The sequence below is a fragment of the Oryzias latipes genome, chromosome 19, assembly GCF_002234675.1.
Source record: "Oryzias latipes chromosome 19, ASM223467v1".
NCBI lineage: Eukaryota > Metazoa > Chordata > Actinopteri > Beloniformes > Adrianichthyidae > Oryzias > Oryzias latipes.
The window spans coordinates 18,673,475-18,699,240 of record NC_019877.2 but is presented as its reverse complement, the minus strand read 5'-3'; the positions used below and the strand labels follow the sequence as shown (position 1 = coordinate 18,699,240).

At 39.8% G+C, this 25,766-nt stretch overlaps 3 protein-coding genes across 4 annotated transcripts in view; 2 read left to right on the top strand and 1 right to left on the bottom strand.

Moving 5' to 3' along the window:
• Positions 1 to 6,591, top strand: part of myo1d (myosin ID) — a 98,195-nt gene extending 91,604 nt beyond the window's left edge. The window contains exon 22 of the mRNA XM_011488384.3: positions 2,892 to 6,591. Coding sequence (XP_011486686.1) covers positions 2,892 to 3,048 — 157 coding nt within the window. The 3' untranslated portion in view covers positions 3,049 to 6,591. The remainder of the gene's footprint in view (positions 1 to 2,891) is intronic.
• A 4,386-nt stretch (positions 6,592 to 10,977) lies between these two features.
• On the bottom strand, positions 10,978 to 15,743 carry cdk5r1 (cyclin dependent kinase 5 regulatory subunit 1). Of its 2 annotated transcripts, none has more exons than XM_023949618.1 (2): positions 15,415 to 15,743; positions 10,978 to 14,499 (listed from the first exon to the last, which is right to left on the bottom strand). In XM_023949618.1, the coding sequence occupies exon 2, from the start codon at positions 14,268 to 14,270 to the stop codon at positions 13,362 to 13,364; it is 909 nt and encodes a 302-aa protein (XP_023805386.1). In that variant the 5' UTR covers positions 14,271 to 14,499; positions 15,415 to 15,743; the 3' UTR covers positions 10,978 to 13,361. The 2 variants fall into 2 exon arrangements, with proteins under 2 accessions (XP_023805386.1, XP_023805387.1); XM_023949619.1 differs by having other exon boundaries at positions 10,978 to 14,496.
• A 1,986-nt stretch (positions 15,744 to 17,729) lies between these two features.
• LOC101174707 (26S proteasome non-ATPase regulatory subunit 11B) lies at positions 17,730 to 25,060 on the top strand. The gene is made up of 13 exons (XM_004080640.4): positions 17,730 to 17,861; positions 18,868 to 18,969; positions 19,141 to 19,337; positions 20,219 to 20,276; positions 20,971 to 21,165; positions 21,453 to 21,597; positions 21,667 to 21,727; positions 21,867 to 21,929; positions 23,635 to 23,760; positions 23,866 to 23,901; positions 24,405 to 24,456; positions 24,540 to 24,682; positions 24,759 to 25,060. Exons 1-12 carry the CDS (start codon positions 17,771 to 17,773, stop codon positions 24,680 to 24,682), a joined length of 1,269 nt encoding a protein of 422 aa, XP_004080688.1. The 5' UTR covers positions 17,730 to 17,770; the 3' UTR covers positions 24,759 to 25,060.
• Positions 25,061 to 25,766: the final 706 nt, after the last annotated feature.

The window sequence follows — 25,766 nt, the reverse complement described above, 5'->3', positions numbered from 1 at the left end:
GGAAAGTGTATCAGGCACTTAAATTTCATGAAAGAGCCACAATAAGTCGATGAAGAGCAGTCATGCAGGTGAAGTTAGCTGACATGTTTGTTATGTCGACTGGATTTTTGGTTGTAGAGATGAAACATTGTTTCAGATTTCTTCAGACTGACGAAGGTCTTTGGATGAGGAACAAATTGTTTCCGTTCTACACGAAAAAGTCCTGTTGACACAACAGATCTGCATACTTTAGATTTCCCTCACTAGCTTCACATATGGTTCTTCTTTCTCATCGTCTCAACCAGAAACAGTCTTTTTCTCAGTCCCGCTCACATTAACAGTGACTCCATTTTCTGTTTCTTTGAACAGCCTCGTGATTTTTGCCATTTTACTTCAACTCTTTGATTCCAGACATTGACGCTGTAAAGCAGCAAATGAGAAAAGGCGCTGAGACTGAGTCTAATGGGATCAGACAGCCACTAAAAGCCCGACTGCTGCTCCTCACCAATCCAGCAGCACCCCATGGATCATTCCTTCCACAGCTCTCCTGCCTGATATCTCAGAGTATTTGTCTTCATTGTGTCAGCCTGTTTGCAGGCACACTCTTACCTTTGTTTCCCTCCCACAATCCTGCGGCTCGCACAGTCATGTGCTTTAGCACTTTGCATAGATTATTTTAAAACTGCAATCAAGCCCTCCAGCAAGAAGTCCTTTTTTGCTGTTCTTTTTGTGTCCTCTTTCTCCTAAAACTTTCTTTATGTGCTGCCATGCCAACTTTTTATTCCCCCAAAGCAAAAGCCTGATTGAGCTTCTACAGCCCAACACAAGCGTGTAAAACCAGTTTCAGAAAAAGATGAAAAGAGGTTGATGAGGATGTCGAGCGATGTGGAGGAAAAAAAGAGGCGGAGGTTAAAGTGCTTCCTAACGTCCGTTATTATGGGAAATGTGGGGAATATAATCCTCCCCCTCATTCCAGTACTTTATTACTCAGCCTTTTACCACACAGAGAAAACAGCCAGGACATCAAGATGAAAGGAGAGCATGTGTGGCTTTTAAACTACAGATAAAACTGTAATACTTACATTTTGGGGCCAGAAGGCTTTCCTAAATTAGCATCATTGGATATTTGTTAGACGCACCATCATCCAATCAGATGTTGCCAAGCTACAAAGAAATGCTAACTAGTCTAAAGATTTCATCCACACATATTCCATTCCTGATTATTGTTTCACATTTTGTATTTTCCTTGTTTTTTCTGAAATGTATTTATTTTTTCCTTCGCCCTTTGTTCTTGGTGATTATGTGGGAAGTTTAGAGATACCATCTATCTGTCCTTCATTCATTGAAATTTTGTTCAGAGCCGCAATGACATGAGTCTCTTTCACCGAAAAGGTTCAAATAGATTTGCTGAGCTTTTATTCTACATTAAACCCACCAGAATTAAAGCTCCTTTACCTGCCTCCTGCCCTGATTCTCATTTTCTTTCATAACTTATCCTTAGAATTGTTCATTTCTGGCATTAGGTTTTATTGATATCTCTGTGGTGTTTCTGTTTCGTCTCCAGTTGTTCGTCTGCCTTCAAGGTTGAATCAGGAACACATTCATGTTTAGCTTGAATTTTAATGATAAAACACTGAAGAATTAACATACATTTCACATCCTATTTATATTACATGTTGATGAATAGTTACATCCGCCAGCATGCAGCCTGTTGCTGTAGTTCAGGATGAAGCCTTAATAGATTTTTATCAAATTCATACCAAGGATTAGGATTTTTGTTGTATTTTTAATGGGGGTGTGTGCCTCAGTGAAATAATGTGAGATATAGACCCGACCCAATTTGTATGGCTGAACTTGAATCAGCGTTTAAACTTTTCTTGTGTACTCTGATCTTCGTGGAGCCAAACCATGTTGGCTTCTGAGATTTGGGTTTTTGTTTCAAACCAATTTTCATCTGACATTTCATGTGACAAAATAGAAACCTGATCTTTGTGAGTCACCTTCACTATAGTGCTTCTGTAAATGAATGCAGTCATTTTCCTTTCAGTCCTCCCCGGTGAGGATGAGGGAAAAGCAGCCAAACCATTGAAAAATAAACATGTTTAATCCTGGATGCTGAAATCTAAAATGGATATAAATGTGTCGCAGATATGGATTACTTTGCACATTTTGCACATTTTACAAGACGTGCAGTGAATTCCTATGTGTGTATGGCCGGAACCTGCCTCCTTTTGGCACCTCCTGAAGCATGCATCAAATGCCCTCAGTGTACAGTGTTCATTTGTCATCGGAGTAAAAATAACCCACAATAGGTGAAATCCGCAAAGTAGAATTATCGATGTTCTAAGGCTGTAACTAAACATTTGATACACTTTTCTCAGACAAGCATGAACATTTCACACTTTTGTCTCTTGTTTAAAATCTCAAATTTCAAACCTTCGTGGACATAAAGTCCAGTTATAGAATGAAAAAAAAGATCTGATCGCGATCAAAGATTCATGTGCTGAAAAAAATGAGCGAACAGCGAGACCCTGGAAGGTGAACCGCGAGATAACATGACCACTGGAACTCCAACTCTGAAAAGGAGCTGCCACCTCTCATTGAAACTTTCTATTGTTGCATATTTCAAGAGGTTGTTTTCGAGAAACAAAGGTCATTAATATCCAATGTTACATGTTTATCCTTATTATGGAGCATCTTATTCCTTGTTTTTTTAGTTGTTTTTTTTTGTTTTTAAGAATAAAAATTTGCCTCAGATCCCCCACATGAATCCTGTTGAACCGTATTGATCCCCTGCTGTTATTGTGATGAAATGAATTGGTTAATCTTCTGTAAAATCACCCATTTTTGCAAATATTTTTCTTCCATATTCCCTGTTTTTTTTTTCATGATTTTTGCTTTTGTCTCCATAGTGAGAAGAGGAAGCTGCAGGTGAACATAGCGAGCCCTATTCAGTGCAGCATGAATGGGAGGAAGTGCACTGTCATGGTTGAACCAAAAACCAACCAATCCCAGCCGGACTTCACAAAGAGCCGATCAGGTTATATCCTGGCTGTTCCTGGAAACTGAAAGGAACCGAAGCCAAAAATGGAACCAGTAACAGCCGCTTTTGGATAAAAATGATGATCATGATGTTTTGATTTTCTTTTATTTTCGTTTTGCAGAGCTGATTTTTTTTTTTAACAAAATAGCTTTGTTGTTGATTTGAGGCTGCTGAATCCTCAGTTTCCAAAGCCCTGCCAAAGTTTTTTTAAGTGCTTTTACAATTCAAAGCACAGCATGATTATTCACCAAAGTTGTGTACTTTTTTATGTTAAAATCCAAATTTTTGTTAATTTGTTCTTTGTGCAATATTTTTTAAGTTTTTTTTTGTTTTTTATGATTCTTGTTGATCAAGGTGAGAGTGAATTTTGGTGCAGAAGTTCCCAGCATCACTGATTTTGCATAAATTATAAACCAATGCTGGTCCAAATATAGGAGCAATTGGAAAAATGAAGGTTTTGCCTAGCTGGGGTGAAAGAAGGCTTTTTGTATTGTGCTAAAATTAATAAATATGTTTGAAAAGGTTCATTCAAAGGAAAATTACTTTTGGTTGAGTGACTAATCAGCTTCATAAGCAAAGGCGCTGGTTTTTGCTGAACAAAATCGAGATTTATCTTAAATCACAGGGTTTCTTGCAGGATGTGTTGAACATATCCTATATAAATGTACAGCACAGTAAAATCTTATATATTCCTTTTTGCTTCTACATTCAAATACTAGAATAGACTTTCGCCCTTGTAATCAATTCTGAGTATAAATATCCACAGCATTTATGTGTTATTGCTACGACAGAAGTAAATGACAGAGATTTAAAGAAGCATTGTTTTCTGAAGCTGCAGTGTTGCTGGCCAGTACTGTGTCCTCCCATCATCCCAGTCTATAGTTTCATTTTGCTGCTTTATAAAGAAGAGTAATCTGCAGAGATCTTTTCTTTCTTTGAGGCAGGGTTCTTCTCCTTCATCACAAATATGAACCCAACTGAAGGAGAGGGAGCTGCACATGTGCAGAAGAGTTCTTAGGTTATGACTTTTTGCTGCAGTAGGGGAGAGGGGGTAGAACACATGGGAGTGGGAGAGCAGCATTTTCAACAGCAGATTCTCGAAATAAATATGTATATATATATAAATATATACATAATTTGAACAAAACCGAGAGGAATCAATTTCCCCTAATTGTGAAATTTGAATACAAATTTACAAATGATGTGACCCCAAATCCTGTTTACTATCTCATACAGAAGTCTGCAACTAACAAGTTTCTCTGGCTGACTTTTATGTTGCGTTTAATATAAAAGCTTCATATTTTGTCATTAATTCCACCTCTTTTTGCAAAAAGGAATGACACTGGACTGATGATAGTTGTGTGTGGAGCTAGAAGGTTTTGGTTAGCTTGCAGTGTAGCCTCTTCCAGCTAAGCCCTGAACACAGCTCATATATGTACAGTGAGTTAAGAGGTGATATCTCTGGTGATGCTGAACATTTATTATTTTGGTCCACTTTGTTGACTTTGGATGTTCCGGTTATTTTTCCATCAAGGTTCATATGTTGTTGTTTTTTCCAAAATTAAAGGACATCTTTCATCCTTTATAAAATTTTGAGCAATTATTTAAAATTTCAGTTCATACTGAAAACCACTTTTTGCTGCCTCTAAGAGAATTCGAGTTTCTGTTCCACTGTGCACAAGGGAAACACGGATGAAGCCAAAGGAAGCGTTTGTGTCTTCTGCAGCAGAGGCTGCCCTTGTCCCGGTATTTGATCAAGGGCTTTGAAGCGGAAAAAGAGCTGTTTAGGGAAATCGCTGCATTCATATTATGGATTATGCTAGTGACATTGATGCTGTTAATAGAAAGCCTTCAGAGGAGGCACAGGAGTGAGGCGCGTGTTCGTGTGGTTTATCAAAGTGCAGCCCTGCATATCCTGCTAACCTCCCACAGGATTTCCCTGACTCCTCTCTGCTCATCATTAGGATGGACACTGTCACTTCTCTTCTCTGTGCTGCTCTTGCTGCAAAAAAAAGGGGGGGGTGAACAAAGCCTTGCTTGGCCTCCTCTTCTCGGCTGCTTCTCCTGCCCCCCCCCCCCCCCCCCCAAGTCATCCCTCCTTCCCTACTTTCTTTATGTTTTCAAATCACTTGGCTCCTTGCCTAGTAGGACTAGCTGTCCCATCCTGCAGGATAGAGAAGGTATTTTCTTTCTTTAGCTTTCACTTCCTCACTTCCCCTCCAGCTATCTAGTTATAAAATGGAAAACAAAAGCTTACTTCTAAATCTTTTTTCTAAAATCTTATTTTATGTTATTTTATTTGCCAAAACTGAAAACACTAAAACTCAAAATCTGTCATTTTTCTACCATTTATTTTCAGTTTCAAAATATAAATCTGCCAATTCTGAAATGAAAATCATAATTTACAATAACAAAGCACAACCGTATTATTCTTTTCTAAATAAAAGTGAGTTGCAAGCTGACCATAATCTATCCACCAATCATCCATGAACATCTGTCAGCAGCTGTGGAGCTCTCCAATCCCCCTAGTGTAGCAGTTTTTATGTTTTTATGGAGTATTAGTGCTCCATATGCTAACTTCTGTTTTTTCGGTAAAGGTTTTGGACTAAACTGATTAAACTTTTCCTTTTAGTCCTGTAGCCTTCAGGCTGATATCTGAGCTGTTTAAGTTCCTCAAACATTCCCATTCTTGCCAGTTTTTCTCCATAATTCCCTGCAGCAGAACATGCAAAGGGAAGGCTGAGGATTTATGTAACCACACGTTTTCTATAGGTCTCAGACATGGGCGGGGTTAGGTTTTTGCCTCCATTTATTACTTGATGTTTTGACCTCAAATCTTCCTTAAAAACCTTGAATCATCTTAAGGCTCCAGTATTTCCTAAAACAGTTTTGATCCTTACATGTTTTTGTCATTTCTTTCATTAAAAACGCACACTTTTTCATGACTTCTGACACTGAGCTCTCCTGGTAAATTTGATCTTTTGAGAAACCAAAAGTAAATCGTTTTTCTGCTCGTATGACTCTGTTTGTAGATTTTTTTTCTCAAAAAAGAAGGATATCTGATTTGCTTTTTTGGTTTTGGAATAAATGGAAATAAATTAACTTTTTCTTAATTTCCATTTCTGGGTACAGACTGGTTACATTATTAGTTCTGGCGGGTTTTCTTTTTTATTGTTGGGGTGAGTTGATAAAATAATTGTTAACTAATGAATCCTTAATTATAACATTGATTCCCATAGTCATTATTTTAAGTAACAATAGTTACTATTTTTTAAGTAACAATAGTTTCTTATTACTTAATAAATCCAACACTGTTGTATTTGTGCCATTTTTTTCATTTATTTGTTTTCTCTTTTTGTTCTGACATTTCTATTATCAAACCTGTTGATATGAGTTAAAGGGAGACAAATGTCCTTTTCCTGTAATTTATTCTGCTCTCAATGGATCAAAAACTTCTGTATGCCCAGTAATTCTAAATGTGCCTCTTTTTTTTTAATTAAGTTTCTATCTTATGTAATATTTTATGAAGGTAAATATAAATAAAATGTATTATCCAAAATCTCTAAAAACGTGTTTGTGTGTTTTTAGTATAAATTCAGGTGTCTATCATGTTCCTTCTTAAAATAAAATGTCACTAGTCATTTAGAATATCTTAGCATTCATGCAACACAAACTGATTTCATTCCAAAGTGACCTGAAGTCAGCTGGCGGCTCCAACACTTCAGGGCTGATTCACCCACAGGTGGTGTTAAGAAGGCAGAGACCCCTGTGCCGTTGGCATGGCAACGCCTCTTCCTCCAACCTGTTTGTCAGCAGACACTTCGGCAGACCTCATCGTGATCTGAGGAGAGATGGAAGACTGTTTCTTCAATGGAGTGACTAAGACAAACTTGAATGGAGCTGAGTGAATGATGTGCCTGCAGGGATCTGAGCTGAGCTCGTCTGTCTGGATCTTTCTGCATCATCTTGTGGTTTCAGCAACATTATTATTTATTTATTTTTGCTTAAAATCTTATGTGGATGAAGACGTCACTGAAATGTATATGTATAAATTATTTTCCATTTAAAGAATCTAAAATATTTGTTTGCTGAGGTTGTCTCAAAGCAAAAAAAACAGCCAAACGATTATTATATTTCCATTCAGTCCAGATTGACCTAATTGTTTAATAATAGATTACATAAAGGACCAAAAGATTACATTGAAAGGCTTTTGGTGTAATCCCTGTTCTCAGCACACAAACAGGTGTGGATGGAAATGAAACATCTATCCAACTGGAAGATTCGGAATAAACCACCTGCAGAACTAGACTCTACATCATTCATCATGTTTCCATCTGCAGTGACTGGTTAAACCTTGAGAGGAAGGATAAAAACACAGGAACATCTGCATTACGTCAAACAGGTTAGCAACAGCAGAAACAAAGAATAGAATCCGACAAACGCAAAATCCCTGGAACAACTGTTACAGGAGAGCAGTAACAAGTTATTCATTTCAGCAATAATAAGAAAGCAGAGCAGCAGAACATCTTTAAACTGTAGCAGAAATAAACATGATGTAGACCAAAAAACAGATCTGTTAGTAACTAGAAATAGACAAGCTCAAAACCCTGAATGTCTCAGGACACAAAAAAGACGTCTAAACAGCAACAGTTAGAGAAGAGGACGGAGACACAAAAACGCAAATATCTTTAACCCCTTGACCCCCATTTGTAGCTATAAAAAACCAATGTTTCACTTGTGTGAAATCTTTGATAACTAAATTAAAGTAATTTTGGTGCTGATGTGGTTGGACCCATATTTGCATCAGTAGGTGTCAAAGGCTACAATATAGGAGACATTGGTTAGAAAAAAAACCCGCAATCAAACCTAATTGATTGCAAACCTAATCAAACGGCAGTGCATCCTAAAACAATACTTGGCATTATCAAAAAAAAAAAAAAAAAACAGATGAAGTATTTTTCTTATTTTCTTATATATCTTCAACTAAATCTTGAAACAGTCATAACTTTTCTCCACCACCTCTCCTCCTAAATGTGTAGACCTGGTTTGAAGTCTATATGCAATGTGAAAGAAATTCATGTTTCCTGTGTAATGTTGTTCATTCTAATGTGTTTTGATGAAAAGCCTGTGTTCTTTTTATGATAAGGTCTTAGCAATCATATATCTGACTTATTTTAGGATCCATTTCACACTTCCACACTACCCATACAAGATCATACCACTGCAATAACTATCATGTTTGGCAGATATATTGGCTTTTGCCCTCTACTTGTTTATTTTCTATCTCAAGAATGTCTCTCATAATCTGAGCAGCCTTTTAAAAATTTTAGTTAATTCAATAAATTCCACTTTTTTGCTTCGGCACACAAGCAGGTTTAAAGTTGCTCTCCACAGCCCCCTGCAGCTGTCAGAATAAGCAGAATAAACTTCCAGCTGATGGAGCTCATCACCAGGATCTCCAGGCTGCCAAAGCTCACTGTTAGTTGACAGACAAAATTGCAAAATAACGGATGAGCGGAATTTTTCAAACACAATTACATGTCAGTATCATAAAACATGCAAAATGTTGGCTCAATTTCACCAGATAATGGTCTTCACATAGCATTCAACAGCATGTTAGATTCCCATTTCTGTCTGTTGCTCTAAATGTAGGAAAAATGTTGCTGATTTCTGTGTTTTCTTGCTGTTTTGTCTCATTTCCAAGTAGTTCCAGGCTACCACAGACAAATAAGATGCTGGTCTTGGAGAGAGTCCAGCTACCCGGCGATAGAGGTCCATCTTAATTACTTATACAATGACAAAACCTCTAAAGGGAGAGCTTTTCTTTTTTTTACGTTAACAAGGCCTGTACTGTATTGTGGAGCCTTTTTGAGTTGCTAATCCTGCATGATCCTCCAGGCGTGTTGATGCTGCTGACCTGACTTGTTCTTGAAAACATCCAAAGGTTCTGTATTGAAGTTTATCTGTTTGTTGTGCTTTAGTTCTGTCTGATGTGAAACTTAAAATTCCTTCAGACTCATATTGATTGCTTCTCTCATGCTCTTCTGCTTTGAACTGTTGCACTGAACTGTTGCCTTACATGTTCAACTAATTATTTCAAAATATTATGAACTACATTTACTGGCCACTTAATTTGATACACCTGTCCAACTGCTCATTAATGCACATTTCTAATCAGCCAATCACATGGCAGCAATTCAATGCATTTAGACATGTAGACATGGTGAAGAGAATCTGCTGCAGTTCAAACTGAGCATCAGAATGAGGAAGAAAGATGATTTATGTGACTTTAATGGTTGTTGGTGCCAGATGGGCTGGTTTGAATATTTCAGAAACTGCTGATCTACTGGGATTTTCACCCACAACCATCTCTAGGGTTTACAAAGAATGGTCTGAAAAAGAGAATTTATTCAGTGAATGGCAGTTCTGGGGGCAGAAATGCCTTGTTGATGCCAGAGGTCAGAGGAGAATGACCAGACTGGATGGTGTCAGTACTTGGCGTCAACTGTGGACTGTTCACGGGGGGAGATGGGTGGTGGGTTAGGTGGGTGGAGAGGGAAGAAGGTGTTTAGCATCTTGACGGCCTGGTGTACGAAGCTGTTTCTGAGTCTGGTGGTGCTGGAGCGGAGGCTCCTGTACCTCCTCCCCGAGGGCAGGAAGCTAAACAGGTTTTGTACAGGGTGGTGCCCGTCCTGGAGGCGGGTGGTGTATATGTCCTGCAGGGAGGGGATTGGTGCTCCAAAGATTTTCCTGGCTGTGTTTACTATGCGCTGCAGGGATCTTCTGCTGTTGTCTGTACAGCTACCCCCCCACACAGTGATGCAGCTGGAGAGGATGCTCTCAATGGTTCCTCTGTAGAATGTGGTCATGATGGCTGGTGAAGCACTTGACCTTTTCAAAGTCCACAGGAAATATCTTCTTGAGAAAATGTGTCTTAGTGAGTAAAATTTTTCTCTTAAAAGAATAATTCTCAGTAAGACCATTCTACCCCATTGTCTTTTTTTCAGTTTTAGGAATTTTTGACCTATTTGTAGGGGGGTTAGTATTGCAATGTGAGCAATTGCTCCCCACTGAAACCAACCTCCCGTGGTCATTTGAGGAACTGCAACTGTCACAAGAACAGGCAGAAATCTGGTTCCAAATGCAGCAGGTTTATTAGCTCAGCTGAAAGTCAACAAAGCGAAATCAGGGTCAGGCAGGCAGGAGTCGATAACAAGGATGGGAGGATCAGATGGGAAATTAGAATATTCAGGATCCAGGGGAGAGTCGGGGCAGGCAGCGTCAGAGGCAAAACAGGGTCATGAAATCATCAGATCAGATCAGATCAGATCAGATCAGATCCTAACGCTTGGTAATGCTGGGAAAGTAACACAAAATATACTTCACACTAAGTAAGTGAGGCTCAGTGCTGTGCTTAAGTGTACTGTGAGTGATTGCAAATGAGAGTCAGCTGTGTGGCATCCAGAAACTGTGCGCTGGGGTTGCTGGGAGATGAAGTGAATTTTGAACTCTGGAGACAGTTCCCACGGTGACCAGAGGGGGAGGCAGAGCTCTAACTTCTAACAGCAACATTTGGTACTTCCAGGTTAGCTTAATTAGGTGGCTTGGTAAAACTGCATCATTAAGTCAAAAAATCAATCAAGTAAATGTTTCTGCAGAATGCTAAAAGATCATAGCATAATATGGCGGCAGACCAATCTGAGGCTATTAAACAAAATGTTACCAGAAGCTCCATAAATGCGTTCTTACAGGATGTTGACTGCAATGCCATTTACCACAGATTTGGTGGAGAACTGCTTGCAGCTTAGGAGTTTCAGTCGTGGTCTTAAATAAGCAAGTAAAGATCAATAAAGTGAAGAATGATGTGCTGGCAGGGGAACTGTAACCAGAAATGCTCCGTTGGAGACACACATGAAAAAGCAGCTCTATCTGGAAGTGTAATAAGACGAGCAACGTCCCAGAACGATGAGTGCATTTTATTTTTTCATCACAGTACAAAAATAAATTAAAATAAGCAGAAATAAACTCAAAAAAAATTTCCATCACAGCATTGGGCTTTTTTTTCATCAAAAAGAGAATAGTTTGTCCAATGACCCCTCCTCACCTCCAGTACCAGAGCTGTGACTCACCCTAAGAAAACGACACATTTGTCTGTACAGATACAACACGGCTGTCCATTCACACGCTTTCACCCATTCATCTGCACAAACATGCAGCCCACCGATGCCCTCCTCTTTTTTAATCACTTTAATGTTTTTTTTTTTTAATCTACAACAAGATACAGAAAAGAGTTTGACAGAAAAATCTTTAACTATCACTGGAGACATTGTTGTAATTATTTTATAAGCTTATAAACAACTAGTCAGTGAAGCAAAAATGGCACCTCGGAAATTATGTAGGATGAAAGAAAGAAAATATTTGGGGTGGGGTTTTTGAGCATTTTTCTGTCACATTAGAAGTTGAGTCCACTTATATTTTAAATTTTACAAAAAAGTAGCCATTGTGGGTGCACATCCATGTCTACATTTGTCCTTAGCAGCAAACATAGGAAAACCATGTTTTCTGGTAGCAGTTAAACTTTAGAGATTGTTGGACCTGCAGTGGAGATGGAAATATGCATTTTTTATGCGCTCTGCATACCTTCTCTGTTGTCGTCAGGGTGTTCCCTCAGCACACTAGCGTTTGTCATTTTTAGCTCAGCGGTAAATCTGATTTAAAATGAGATTTGGCCAAGTGAAGGACCTCCTGCTTCTGAACATGTGCACAAATTTGATGCTGGCGGATCATCTCCAGCACTCTGCTTTTCAGTGCTGCAGATCACTGATATTTTCCTCTCCTGGGAAATGTGGCTACTTGTGAGCAGAACCGGAGTTTGGGTTTGCTCCTAAACTACAACTTAGACGTGTTTTCAAGGCGTTTTTTTTCTAAGCTCCGCCTGGCAGAGTGTGAACGAGGATTTTCCATTGGTGACGGTCAGATCTATCGGTGGTTTTCATTCACAGGCTTTTCAGCGACACTGGCTAAAACCCTGCAACATTCATTTGCACAGACCAGATCAATCTTCATTCCCACCAAAGATATGCACACCTGCAAACCCCCCCCCCCCCCCCCCTTAGTCTCCAATGATGATCCTCATTTACACTGGTGACCTTAAATAAATACAAATTAGGAGTCTATAAGTTCAGGAAATCCACCTGTTAAGGAGATTTCCATCAAGGATATGGCACTATGATGACATTTTCACTGCTGAATAATGAGCACAAAATCCAACACTGTTTTAAAAGTGTTTGCAACACAACGCTTCGACCAAAAAAAAAAATAATAATGTGAGAACTTCCCTGGTAAACAATTAGCCTATTTTTGGCAAGCAAAGCTAAATAAACTATTGTGATTTTGTTTACAGCATTCTCTAATGCAAATGCGTTTCCATTACAAATCAAGTATAAACCTAATAGAAGCTCCTTCCTTCCAGGAGGCAGTAAAATTGCATGGCACGCGTGCAAAACATTATATTTCTAAGTTAAAAAACAGAAACTTGTTCCAAATAAAAAGCAATAAATAAGCCTCAAGTTGTGTAAGGAGTAAAACATCCACTTTTTTTTCCTAGATGAAAATAATGTAGTCTTGTCTGAACAAACACATTATGTCTGCTGTCTTTGAGTCCCACAAAGCGGTTCTCACAGTCCATCATGGTCCAAATTTTAGATCCAGCATGGATCCTATTTAGTCCTCCAGGTGGTCAGATATGCATCACTGCAAAAACACGCTACAGGGGTGAGCGGCTCTTCCAGACCTGAGGGTGCAAAGCCAGGCGAGCCATGGCCCTCGCCGTCTTGCAGCAGGTAGTGCACATCCCACAGTCAGACAGTCGTTTGGTTACTGGTGGGGCTGCTGCAGCCTCCGAAATCTCCATTCGCTCCTTGAGATCCAATTTTGAAAAAAATCTTTCTCTTCACTTTGTCTTGGAATAACATTTCTCAATCTTTGCAAAAGATTTACTCAAATCTGCCTTTTTTCGTCACACCTCCCTTCATTTCCCATGTAATCCTGACAATCACAGGAATAAAAACACCATTTCATTCAACATAAACCATCACCAGCGTAAGCTTCTCTTCGTCTATCCGAAAGCTGCAGATTTTTGTTTTTCCTGTTTGATACAAAGTAGCTACAAATGTTAAACACTTTCTATAAGTGGCTTTACTTCTAAGCAATTTGGTAATAAATAAATAATAAATATTGTCATAAATAATCCTTAGAAGGGGTCAAAATGCCAGACTGGAGAGAATGACCCCAACCCCTCCCCCCACCCTTTTCCCACCCTCCCTCCCCCGGCATCTCCTCATCGGTCCAGGCCGATGAGGAGGCGGGGCCTTTCCTCCTCCTTTTGGCTCTCGTTCTTCAGGTCGGCAAACACCTGAGTGAAGTAGTGAGGGTCTGAGTTGATCTGGAGCATCTTGGCGCTCATCAGATTGATGATGGACAGGCAGCGGTCCCAGAAGGTCTCCTTGGAGCTCTCCACCAAGAAGGGCTTGAGGGGGTAGGAGATCTCATTGCCCATGTAGGAGTAGGACAGGTAAAGGCAGGTGAGCAGCACGGCCTGCAGCTCGTGCTCCGTGGCCACCTCAGAGGAGACCACATCGCGGCAAAGCATGTAGACAAAGACCACGTTGGCAGGAGTGATGAAGCCCTGGTCCTGCCAGCCCTGAAGCAGCAGAGACCGGTCTACACTGCGCAGCCACAGCACTGGGTCAGTGGGTGACAGATGTTTCAACCTGTAGCAACGTCGGCACAAAAACTCCCCAAGACAGCGGAGCAGCTCACTGGTGGAGGCCTGGACAATCACTCTCTTAGGGGTCCCGGGGGCCGCGTTGGAGTTAGTCAGAGGGGCCTTTTTGACTGAAGATGTGGTGTTGTTGGAGCTCTTGGTGAGAGTGGGCGTGCTCTGATCCTGGGTGAAAGTGGACAAGTTAGCACAAGACTGTGACTTCTTCAGGTTCTCATTGTTCAAGTGGGTGACGTTGTTCTGGTAGGTGCCATTGGGCTGCACTTTCTTAGAGCTTTTCTTCTTAGCCGACACAGCTACAATCCGCTTCCATGGGAGGACGTTGATGAGTGAGTGGCGCTTCAAGTTCTTGTCTTTGGCGTTCTTGCTATTCTGGACGGCGGTGTAGTGGCCCACAGTCGCAGGTCCATCTTCGAACAGAGCCGCCTTCCGGTAACTGGGGGACAAGGACAGCACGGTTCCCATGGTGACTGCAGGGGATGAGGCTGGGAGCTTCAGCAGTACCAGGTCACAATGTTTTCTGTCAAGCGGGAGATCCTGAGTGTCTCAGAGTCTCAGATGTTTTGGGAGGTGGGAATCCCGGGCTGAAGGGTGTGGGTAGACATAGAACAGACTGTTGAGAGTTCTCAAAAGAGGAATGATTCACCTCCGTCTGTGCTGTTGCTGCTGATTGGCCTCCACTCCAAATACGCTGCTGAAATGGGAAAAGATCAATGATCACATTTGCTGAAAATTTAAAGTAAACAAGTTTAATATCATAAATGTTTTTATTTAGCTTTAAATGTTGATTCAGAGGTTTTCCTGATAACATTTAGTCTCATTATTTTTAACTGAATTTTCTTCAGAAACTGCTGGAATGCACAAACCCTAAAAGCAGAAATAAACATATATGCAAATCATTCAAATAGCCATTTCCGCCCAACAGATTAAAGAACAGCAAGGAATTAAAATGAGGGGATTTGAGCCCCACATGTGATTGAAGTGGACAGAACATCCATAATCGTTTTACAGTGTGAGATTTCGACGCAATGGCCGTCGGAGAAGGCTGCTGTCGCGACGCGCCTCTCCGCTGCTAAAATGGAAGGCAGGGATGTAAACACCACATAACAGGTGAAGGTCGCGTTTCACGAGTCTCCAGACACGCGTAAAAGCACTCACACGAATTCAAATGACATTTATCAACCTTAAAATGCACCAGAAAAGAGAATAAAGGACGGGGTTTTTTTTTGCGCAGAGACCGTCGAGGTTTCGGCTTGCGCATGATCCAGGAAGCTGCGTTCTTCTTCATTCTACCGTCATCTGATCAGGTAGATTCAGTATTTGGATTAGAATACAAATATATAACCTTGACTATAAATAAAAGAACAGTCTGATTGATTGTACATCGGGATCTCTCCATGGTGCTGAAATTATGTCACGAGAAACTCGGATCAGACCATGTCGCAAAAAACAACAGGCTGTTTCCCTTTCTTTAGACCTCACAGCTAGCTTTTGTTGCCTATATATTTTAATATTAACACAAAGAATTTTTGAAGATGGGTTTTGAATCTACAATGTTTAGAATTTAAGCAGCTCGATTGTTCCCATGATCCTCAGTCAAAACACTCACCAGATCTCCAGCTCAGAAAGGTGACTCCCCTCGTCTCGAGCTTTTTCTTTCTCAAAACACGTATTCAAAACCTTAAACCATTTCGAGCAATTCGCAGATGAACAAAATGCATACAATCCACGTCGCGACGATAAAAAATGGAAAACAGATTTTAAAGAGGGAGTCGAGGAAGACTGAAGGCGTCGGTGGTGCGCAGACGATGGTGTGCAGTTGTGGAATGGATGCTCAGATGAGGATGTGCTCGTGGTCCTGTTGGCTGTGAGATTCGGATGCTGCGAGGGCTGATGTTGTGTTGCTGACTGTGTGAGTGCGGCTAACGCAAAGGCGGTGATGGGGCGCCGCTGTGCGCTCTGTGCGCGCGCTGCCCCTGATGACAAATAGCCCCGCCTGCAGACAAGTAGGGAGGTGATTCTGTAGCATAATTAAAAATAAAAGTCAGTACCAGAAATGCTTTTTCATTTTCAAAATGAAGCTGCATTTTTTGACACAAAATTAAAATGAAAAGACTATCCTTCAAAATGCTTTTTCATTTTCTTCTTCAACACCGCTTGTTCTGTCACTTAATTAAAATGATAATAAAAATGGTATTTGACATTTCATTTTCAAAAAGTTCTCGGGTAAATGTGTAGCAAAATTCATTTATAAATATCTAATTTGACAATTAAAATGGATTAACAGAAATGCTTTTTCATTTTCAAAATGGAACTGCATCAAATGACAAAAAAAATCAATACTTTTTAATTTTCTACCCAAAAACCGCTTATCCTGTGTCATAATTATAACGAAAATGCAAAGACGGAATTGAATTTTTATTTTCACATCCACCCTGCAAATAGTGTCGCAAATGTCAATTCGACTTAGCATTTCCAGAGGGGAGGCAGGGCGATGACGTCAGTGCTATCTCCGTGTGTCCGGCTGCTAATAGACACATGCTAGGAGCAGTGCAGCCAGGCTTGTAGCCTTGTGTTAGCGGCAGAGGAGAGGGCTTTGTGACGGTTGTGCACTGATGAATGTACACAGTTTCTGGCTGGACTATGTAGCAGTATTTCCGCCTTCCGCTGTCCTACTTCGGAAAATGAAAAAGCATTTCTGATATTGACTTTTATTTTTAATTATGCTACACAAATGCTTCCATAGACAGGAACCTGGAGAAGGAAGAACAAGTTGTTTTACCAGACTTATGGCAATAGATAACTGAAATTCAAAAGAGTCTGTTCTCTAGAAATCATAGTATACTATATGCATTAAATAACATTAAATGACAATATTTTTGGGACGTTAACTTTTTAAAAACTGCAGTCTTATTTAATCTAACTTAACCTTAGCATTCCTTTTTTTATAAGTGTTACAACTTGGTAAATTTAAGCAAAACAAGAATTTTCAGGCAACGGAACTCATTTTTATAGACCCCCTCGGAGGAAAATTGTGATTTTGGTGTTTTTAACATGTTCTTGTAGCATTTTTCTCATGATAGAGGACATATAAAAATTAAGCTGAAAACAGTTCTGTGTTTCTCTTTATTTTAATCGTTGTAAATCAGGAGCAGATGAAAAAATGCAGTTTAAAAAAAGTTTGTAGGGGTGACAGAAGCTACAATGTGAGGGCCACATGCTCTATGCTCCACTCAATTCTGAGGCATCCACTTTCAGACAAATATACATCTTTGTTTTACTTGTTTGAGCTGGCATCCAACTCAAAACTCTTCGGCTGGATAGTTCTAATTTTTCCAAATTTTCCCCGTTTTTTTTATTGTGACGGACTGTGAGCTAGGGGAGAGAAAAGGGAGAAAAGGGATGATGGGAAATAGGGAATGGCTTACTCCACCCCAACAGGCCTGAGGTGAATTTTTAATGAACTATTGCAGAAACTGTGTCCTAGAAAATAACACGTTTTTGTAATTTGGGCTAAAAAAGGCATAGTCATAATTAAAAGACCACCCAAAAACGTTTTTACACTAGATCAAAATATAATCGGAGTGGGACTGAAAGAGTAGTATTTTCACAGATTATTTATTTATTTATTTACATAAGCATTGCATTTTTATTTATGGGGCCACTTGTGAAATTAGCTTTGTCTTTTGTCGCTTTGATTAGCTATAATAAGGTCAATTTTCTTACAAAAAAATGCAAACAAAATCAAAGGAATTTAATTTAAATTTAATGAATAATGCATTTGTTCACCTCATTGGCAATTAATGTGCAGATGATCTTCTTTTATTCGACTACATTTCCCATCCTCACTTTGGTTTGTTTCTCGAGCGCTTACGTAACTGACATGAACCCCTGAACTACTGACGTCGCTTCCTCTCGTCGTCCCGGCACGTATTTTTCATTCAAGCAATATTTGAAAAAGGAAGATGGCGGCCGCAGCGGTAGTTGAGTTCCAGAGAGCTCAGTCTCTCATCAGCACGGATCGCGACGCGTCTATTGACATTCTCCATTCAATAGGTGGGTATTTATCTGACGTTTTAAACGTACTATTTGCCTTTGTTTTAACCAGCCATCACCGGACGACGGAGTTAGCATGTTAGCTATTTTGTGTTCCTTGCTGACTCACTGCAGAGCTGTGGCTAACACAGCGGCTCTCATACATAGCTAGTACACACTAGTCGCTTTACAAACTGATGGCCAAGGTGTAACGTTTATAATTTGGAAGTGCCAGGAAATGTTTTTTTGAGTTACTGAAAGGAGCGCTAGTTTTTGTGGTTTTCGGTTTTTCAACTTATGTTTTGTGGATACTTAGCACGTTAGCTTAATTGCTGCTGCGCTAACCCTAGCTTGTTGTCATCTGAACCTAGGTAACCTGACTGTTTTTATCACGTAGTTTGAATGTTGCCGAGTATTCTTTCATTTTTTATTGTCTTTTTTAATTCTTCTTAATTAAATTAAAGGAAAATCATAAACTCAGTGTTACATTCATTAATCGATATATGTTTCTACAATAAAACTGTTTGGAATCATTGAATAGGTAAGACTTACATAACTGACCCTTAAGAGTTTACTCTCTTCATCCATACTTATAATTAATTATAATTTCATAATTAAAGGAATTATATAAATTGTATTGGTTGTAAGCTGCCGGTCCAACTGATTATGATCTGGTTCAAGTAATTTACGTGTTTGTAAACAGAATGTTTAGATTTGGTCTTGAAGCTTTAGTTTTCTGTCTTAAGTGTGATTATCAATATTTTGTTTTTGTCCTGGAACATGTTTACTTGCTAAAAAGTTTGCAATAAATATACATTATACGTGCAAGGTGAGCTTGTTGATTCCTATTTTTCCCCATATGATAAGTTAGGTTTTTATATATTTTTTGTTTTTTAAAACCCCATTGGCACATACTCAAGCTGGTTTGTGGCCACCCTCAGCAGTTTTTAGGTCTTAAAATAGATGACTTTTCTTAAAATGATGCACACCTCATTGAGTCTTTCTGTTGATTTGCTGCTTTTAACAGTGAGAAGAGATGTTCAAGAGAACGATGAAGAAGCTGTTAGGGTTAAAGAACAGAGCATCTTGGAGCTGGGGACCCTCCTAGCAAAGACAGGACAAGCAGCAGGTAATGTTTTACCTCAAATTGTCATTTACGTTGTCTTTTATTCATATGTTCATATTTTGTTCTGGTTGTTAAAATAAAAGCTGTGATGGTTGTTTTTGATACAACTCTATTAGAGTTTGCTAGCTCTAGCACTCAGTGCATTTTCATTCCTGTTGAATCTTTGGCTTTTAGAGTTGGGAGGTCTGCTGAAGTTTGTCAGGCCTTTTCTGATCTCAATCAGCAAAGCCAAGGCAGCTCGTCTGGTCCGCTCTCTGCTTGACCTTTTCCTGGACATGGAGGCAGCAACAGGCCAGGAGGTGGAATTGTGTCTGGAGTGCATTGAGTGGGCTAAAGCAGAGAAGCGGACTTTTCTTCGACAAGCACTGGAGGTGAGATGGTCTCCATGATGTTCAGTGGCTGAAAGAAACAAACCTACAAAAAAAAAGAGCAACCTGAAAAAGGCTGCAAAAATGAACACTTGGACTGTGTTTATGAAACCCAACTTAAAATTAACCAATTGTGATATGTGAGATAAGTATGCCCCTCTCAAACATTTTAATAATGACTTCCATAAAAGAAGTTAATTCTAGATTTAAAAAATTTAGAGTATTTTAAGTTTTTTTTTTTTTTTGCCAGTGATCATTTTATTAAAGACAACGGCGTCACAGCAAGTTACAGAGATGAAAGTGAAACCATTGCTGACTACATTATGCAGTAATGATTATAGAATGCTCAGTTGGCTGAAACCTGTTAGTTTATGTTGAAACATGAAACAGAGCTGGTAATTAATGACATGTAAACTCGGCTGTGGAGTTATGTTTCACTGCATTTGTCCACAGCAAAGATTTTCTCCTAGTTTCAGGTCTAACGGGCTAAAGCCTTTTCTCTTCAGTTTTGGCGTCAGTTTGATGGAATATTAATGCAGAGCCTTTCATGAATGAATGACTCGTGGAAGATTGTTAGATCTGCTGATGCTCCCACAAAGCAGCTGGGACGGAGGGCGTCAAATGAGCGACAGCTGTCTCCTTTGTGCAGCCAAGAAAAACTGGGCTGCTTGGAAATAATCTATATAAAATCCACGCTGTGGATGAGTGTTTCACTGGTGTATCGTGAAGAAACCCCAACATATAGTAGTATGCAGAAAAAAGACTTTAAAACAACAAAAAAGAGGCTTTTTTTCAACGTTGTACCTTTTTATGACACCGTTTACCTGCCCAGAAAAGGGCAGGTAAGGGCAGTTTTTTTTCTAACTGTGCTGTTTCTTCTTTAGGCTCGGCTGATCTCGCTCTACTTTGATACCAAAAGATACCAGGAGGCCTTGGCTCTTGGTGAGTGCTTTGGAAATCAACTGATTTAACATTATTCATAATTAAAGGGTCTTTATTATGCTTTGCTTAAACCTTATATATGATAATATATTACCTTTGGCACACTAAAGAAAATATTTTTTATGAAATATTAATTATTTTCCCAGCTCATTTTCTAACCCGGTAGTAAGACTCAATCTCTGAGGCACCGGCTTTCGCTCCTGGTGGGTTTCATGGCGTCAAGCTAGAGTCGGCTACGAAAAAAACAACAACATCCGAACTTTTGCAAAGATGGATGCACAGTACAAAGCAAAAGTTTGGACACACCTTCTCATTCATTTGAATGAGAAGGTGTGTCCAAACTTTTGGTCTGTACTGTACATATTGCGGAGCCTTAAAAATGTCAACCAATCACAGCTAGCTCCATGGAGAGAGTGGGTGTGGATGTTATGCTGGAAGCACAGACTCTTCCTGGAAGTGTCTGTTCTACACTTGTCTATGTCACAACCCACTGAAGAACCCAGACAGCAGGTTTGCTCAGAGGAGGAATGCTCAGAAATGCGAGAATGGATCAAAAATACTGCTTTTGTGAGGAATTCACATTATAATACACTTAAAACTCAAATAGGTGATTTGCATTGTATAGCCCCTTTAAAGAGAAGAAATTGGGGAACAAATGTTGAGCCATTGTTATCAAATATCTCTTGTTTCCCAGGCACCCAATTGCTTCAGGAGCTTAAAAAGATGGACGACAAAGCTCTCCTGGTGGAGGTTCAGCTGCTTGAAAGCAAGACGTATCACGCCCTCAGTAACCTGCCCAAGGCCCGTGCAGCCCTCACCTCGGCCAGAACCACAGCCAACGCCATTTACTGTCCTCCGAAGCTTCAAGCAGCGCTGGACATGCAGTCAGGTCCGACCTGGGTGATGCTGATCAAGGAACTCATTCTTTAGAGTTCTGTATTTGAAGTTTGGAGCTGTAGACATCTTTATGACAAAAAAAGTAAAAATATGATGACATGATATGTAGTGTAACACTATAATGTTTAGTATTTGGAGTTTTTATGCAGTTTTGCTTTCACAAAACAGCTACTGTATGTTTCAACCCAGCGTGCCTTTGTTGGCTCTCCACATTTCATGCTAGCTTTGCTGTTTGTTAAAGCTTGTAATGCTATCTGCATCGTGTAATCGCTGCTGCAGGGATCATCCATGCTGCCGAGGAGAAGGACTGGAAGACGGCCTACTCCTACTTTTTTGAGGCCTTTGAGGGTTACGACTCTATCGACAGTCCCAGAGCCATCACAGCTCTCAAATACATGCTTCTGTGCAAAATCGTGCTCAACCTGTGAGTTTTTGTGTTATTTTAATTTTATGTAACTTTATTGGACGCAAACATTGAAACTGTTTATTTCAGGCCAGAGGAAGTTCAAGCACTGATCAGCGGAAAATTGGCTCTCCGGTATGCAGGCCGACAGGTAAGGGATTTTCCAGTATAGTTACTTTGAATAAATTACAATTCAAGTTGGTTTAGACTTTATTTTCTTTATGCATAAATGGATGCAACTGAAAAAAAACAACCTGAGTTTGAATTTGTTTTTGTCTTCTTGTGTTCAGACAGATGCTCTTAAATGTGTGGCCCAGGCCAGTAAGAACAGATCATTAGCAGACTTTGAAAAGGTGAGAGTTGCCTTTGTGCTGTTCTTTTCCATCCAAATCGACCGTATGGTTCACATCTGTCACACAGCACCTCAGTGAAGGAGGTTTTCCTGGCTGTGTGACCAGAGTTCACACAGGGGTTTAAAATCCTGAACAAGGCGGGAATTTTAAAGACCTACCGTTACTCTGATAGAAACGGGTGTTTTTGATGTTTTTATCATGTTCTTGTAGCATTTTTCTGATGATGGAAGACATATGTAAAGATAATTAAGCTTAAAATTACATTGTTGTGTATTTCTTTAGATCAAAGGATGTCATTTGAAAAAGAGCTTATAAGTTACATAGAAAATACGCTGGGCAGGCCACAAGCTCAAAACTGTACGACTGGATAGCTCCATTATTGCTCGGCACTTTTGTTGCACTGCTAGTTTGTTAGTTTGGGGGTGGGAGAGCACGTAAACAGATGGATGATGGAAAGGGGGCGGGCTCACTCCCTGCCAACGGTCCTGCCCTAAACTTAGAAGTGAATTTTTAACGAACTCCTGTTGCTCTGCAGAAACTATGTCCTAGAAAACAGCACAAATTGTTTTGATTTTGCCTAAAAACGGCATAAAAGACCACTGGGAATGGATCAAAAGGGGATTGGAGTGGGTCTTGAATGCATCATTTTGCCGGTTTGTCTTTATTATTTCTTTGGTATCCCACTGAGATTGAATTTTTCTATATGTGCAACGACAGAAACCTCTGCAATTACACAGCAGTGGGTCCATAACAAGCACTGAATATAGCAGACATTCGAAAAAAGAATACAAAGCTGATTGTTCTGTTGACTTGTATTTCAGTAAAACGTTAAAATAATTCAGGAGAAAAAGCCAGAAATCTGCTCTGCGTGTTTCCAGGACAGAGTGCAGCTCCGCCACATGCTAAACAGCCAATCAGGACGTAGAACACAGTGCACTGGTTAAAGAAGAAAAGATGCTAAATTTGACTGAAAAAAATCTGCCAAACAGCAAGACTGTGAATGGTGAACCACAGTATAGTGAGGGAACACCATGCCCAAAGTCCAAAAACAGAAAATCTCCTTATTTTTCTGATGTCAAATCATGACAAAGCTCTGAGTTTATTCATTTCACTCGTACACAAATTCTTTAGGTTCTCCTCCTTATTTTTTTATAGCTTTCATTTGAGATTCCTTCCTATATAGATTTAGATTGTGGACATTTAAGTTGAAATCAAAGAGGATGTGTATATTGTGCATAGAAAAGAAAAGAGTTTTATCCAAACACAGCTAGCTCCCTGGAGAAAATGTGTGTGTGTTAGCCTGGGTGTGATGCTGGTGGCGCAGACTCTTCTGGAAGGGGCTGTTCCTCACTTTGTGTCATCACAATGTTAGGACCCGCTCGTTTTCGTGGATTGGGAGGGGCTGGTCCTCAGGGAGCAGGGCTTTAGAGGAATACTCAGAGATGCCTGAATGAATTAAAACACAGATTTGGGGTGGCTTTTTGTAAAGAATGAGTATTAGAATAAACGGAAAAGCTCAAAAAATAGTTTCTGCATGGTGTAGGCCCTTTAAAATGATTTTAATATCCGTGATTTTTATTGCTGGATTTGTTTTTGTCAGAGTAAGACATGCTTCACAAAAATGATGCCACATTCCGTTTTATAATTTGATCCTTATTTTCCTCATTCTTTGGAGTTTGTAAAGTGAATTCTCTTTTGTCTTCAGGTCCTCACAGAGTACAAAGCAGAGCTGAAGGACGACCCCATCATTAACACTCACCTGGCAAAGCTTTACGATAACCTGCTGGAGCAGAACCTCATCCGAGTCATCGAACCCTTTTCCAGAGTTCAGGTGAGAACCTACTTTGTCTGAATTCACTTTTTTTTTTACTGATGGTCCTAAAATCTCCATCCTTTGTTCAGTTTGGCTCATGCTTTGCATGTCCTGTGTTTTCAGATAGAGCACATTTCAAGTCTAATCAAGCTATCGAAGGTGAGTTGCAGTCAATCTTTTTTTACTTATTTCAAACACAAAATAAAAATAAACACAAGAGTTAGAAATAGACAAGACAAAGCAATGTGCTTGAAAAGGAGCGGGTAGAAAAAAATCTTGTATGGTCTCATCTCTTTTTACAACAGCTTATGTTGTGCATATTTCTATTTACAGTTTTTTTCCTCAAAACATTCACATTTCCATCTGAATAGCACATATGCAGAAGCGACATTTGCTTATTGTTTTTATTAGTCATTTCCAGTCTTGTAAAGTTCTATCAGTAATATGTAGGATGTTTTTTTTTAATACATGTAGACTTTGTTTTAAATCTTTATTCAACCTGTTCCATAAATCCACACCTCAAATTGATAAGGACATTTTCCTGTTTTGTAGTATGAATGCACTGCTTTTTCAAGTTCAGCTGTTTTCTTAAACCAAACTATCTGCTCAAGGATGAACTCTGTTCTAATCAAAGTGATGTTTTTATTTGTGTTTTGTCAAAGGGAGATGTTGAGAGGAAATTATCCCAGATGATCCTGGATAAGAAGTTTCACGGTAACTCATTCCGTTCAGTTTCATTGCCGTAAATATCAGAAATGTGTTTTGTCTGTGAATGAAACGTGTCGCCTCTTCTCCAGGAATCCTCGACCAGGGTGAGGGTGTGCTGATCATCTTTGAAGAACCGCCAGTGGACAAAACATATGAAGCAGCTTTGGAAACGATTCAGAACATGAGCAAAGTTGTGGACTCGCTTTACAACAAAGCAAAGAAGTTGACATAGGTGAGGAAACGGAAGAAGCACAGATCATCGCTGGCTTTGCCTCCCGTCTCTAAATGTGTTTGTCTCTCATCTTCAGAGCATGTTGCTGTGGAGGAACTGTGTGGGTTTTTTTTTTCCCTTTTGGCCAGCGTGTTTAACGTGTTTTTAAAGAAGGGGACGAAGGACAGCAACACCGAATCTCACAGACCGGAGAGTCCCCCACCAATCTCCTCTTTTACCACAAGACGGACAATTTCATAACTCCTTCGGTTTGTTTCTGCTCCTCCTTGATTTCGATATCTCTTCAGGATCCTGTATCACACTCAGCGGCCAAATGAGGCAATCAGGGAATATTGTACCACCACAATAAAAGACGAGAATAAAAGGTTTATGAATGCATATATATGTTTATATCTGCTGGAAGGGTGGCCGTACTGAGCTGACTCCAGTGCAGCTTTGACCTCTGTGACCTCAGACTCTAACTTCTGCAGATCTGAGGCCTCCATATCTCTAAGAGCACACAGTTCAGTTTTCTAAGGCTTGCCCTTTCTCTCTAAGGGCCCTTAGTTTCTCAGTTTTTGTTCAACAGCGCCCTCTAGCTCCGTTTCTTTCTGCTCCAGTACCAACCATTTAGTCCCCTCAGTGTTCTTTTCCGTTTTTGTTTAACAAAAGGAAAATCAGATTGGCGCATCGTCTTGTAGGTTTTCTAGAACAGACTGATGCCCTCTCACCATCAGTGCCACCATACCGGCGCTTCAGGCTGGCTCTGCGATTGGCTCATGTATCTGCGAGTTCTCCTGGCCCTTCGGTTCCCGGCACCGGAATGGTACGCCAGTAACAAAACGATTTGTATGGATTTGGTTTTCCTTTTTTTCAGTTTGTTTTTGATTTTGCTTTTCTCTAACAAACACGTTTTCAAAAATAAATATTTTGTATCTTACGGGTATCGTCTGGTCTATTGTAGAAAGTTTCTGATCCAGTTTTGAGTTTTACTAAGATGTTTGAGTTGAAATACCTTTTTCAAAGTCTTTCTTGAACAAAACAAGGAAAAACATCAAAGGGGATGATTCATTTATTACTGTGAATATCCCAGAAAGCTAGCCAA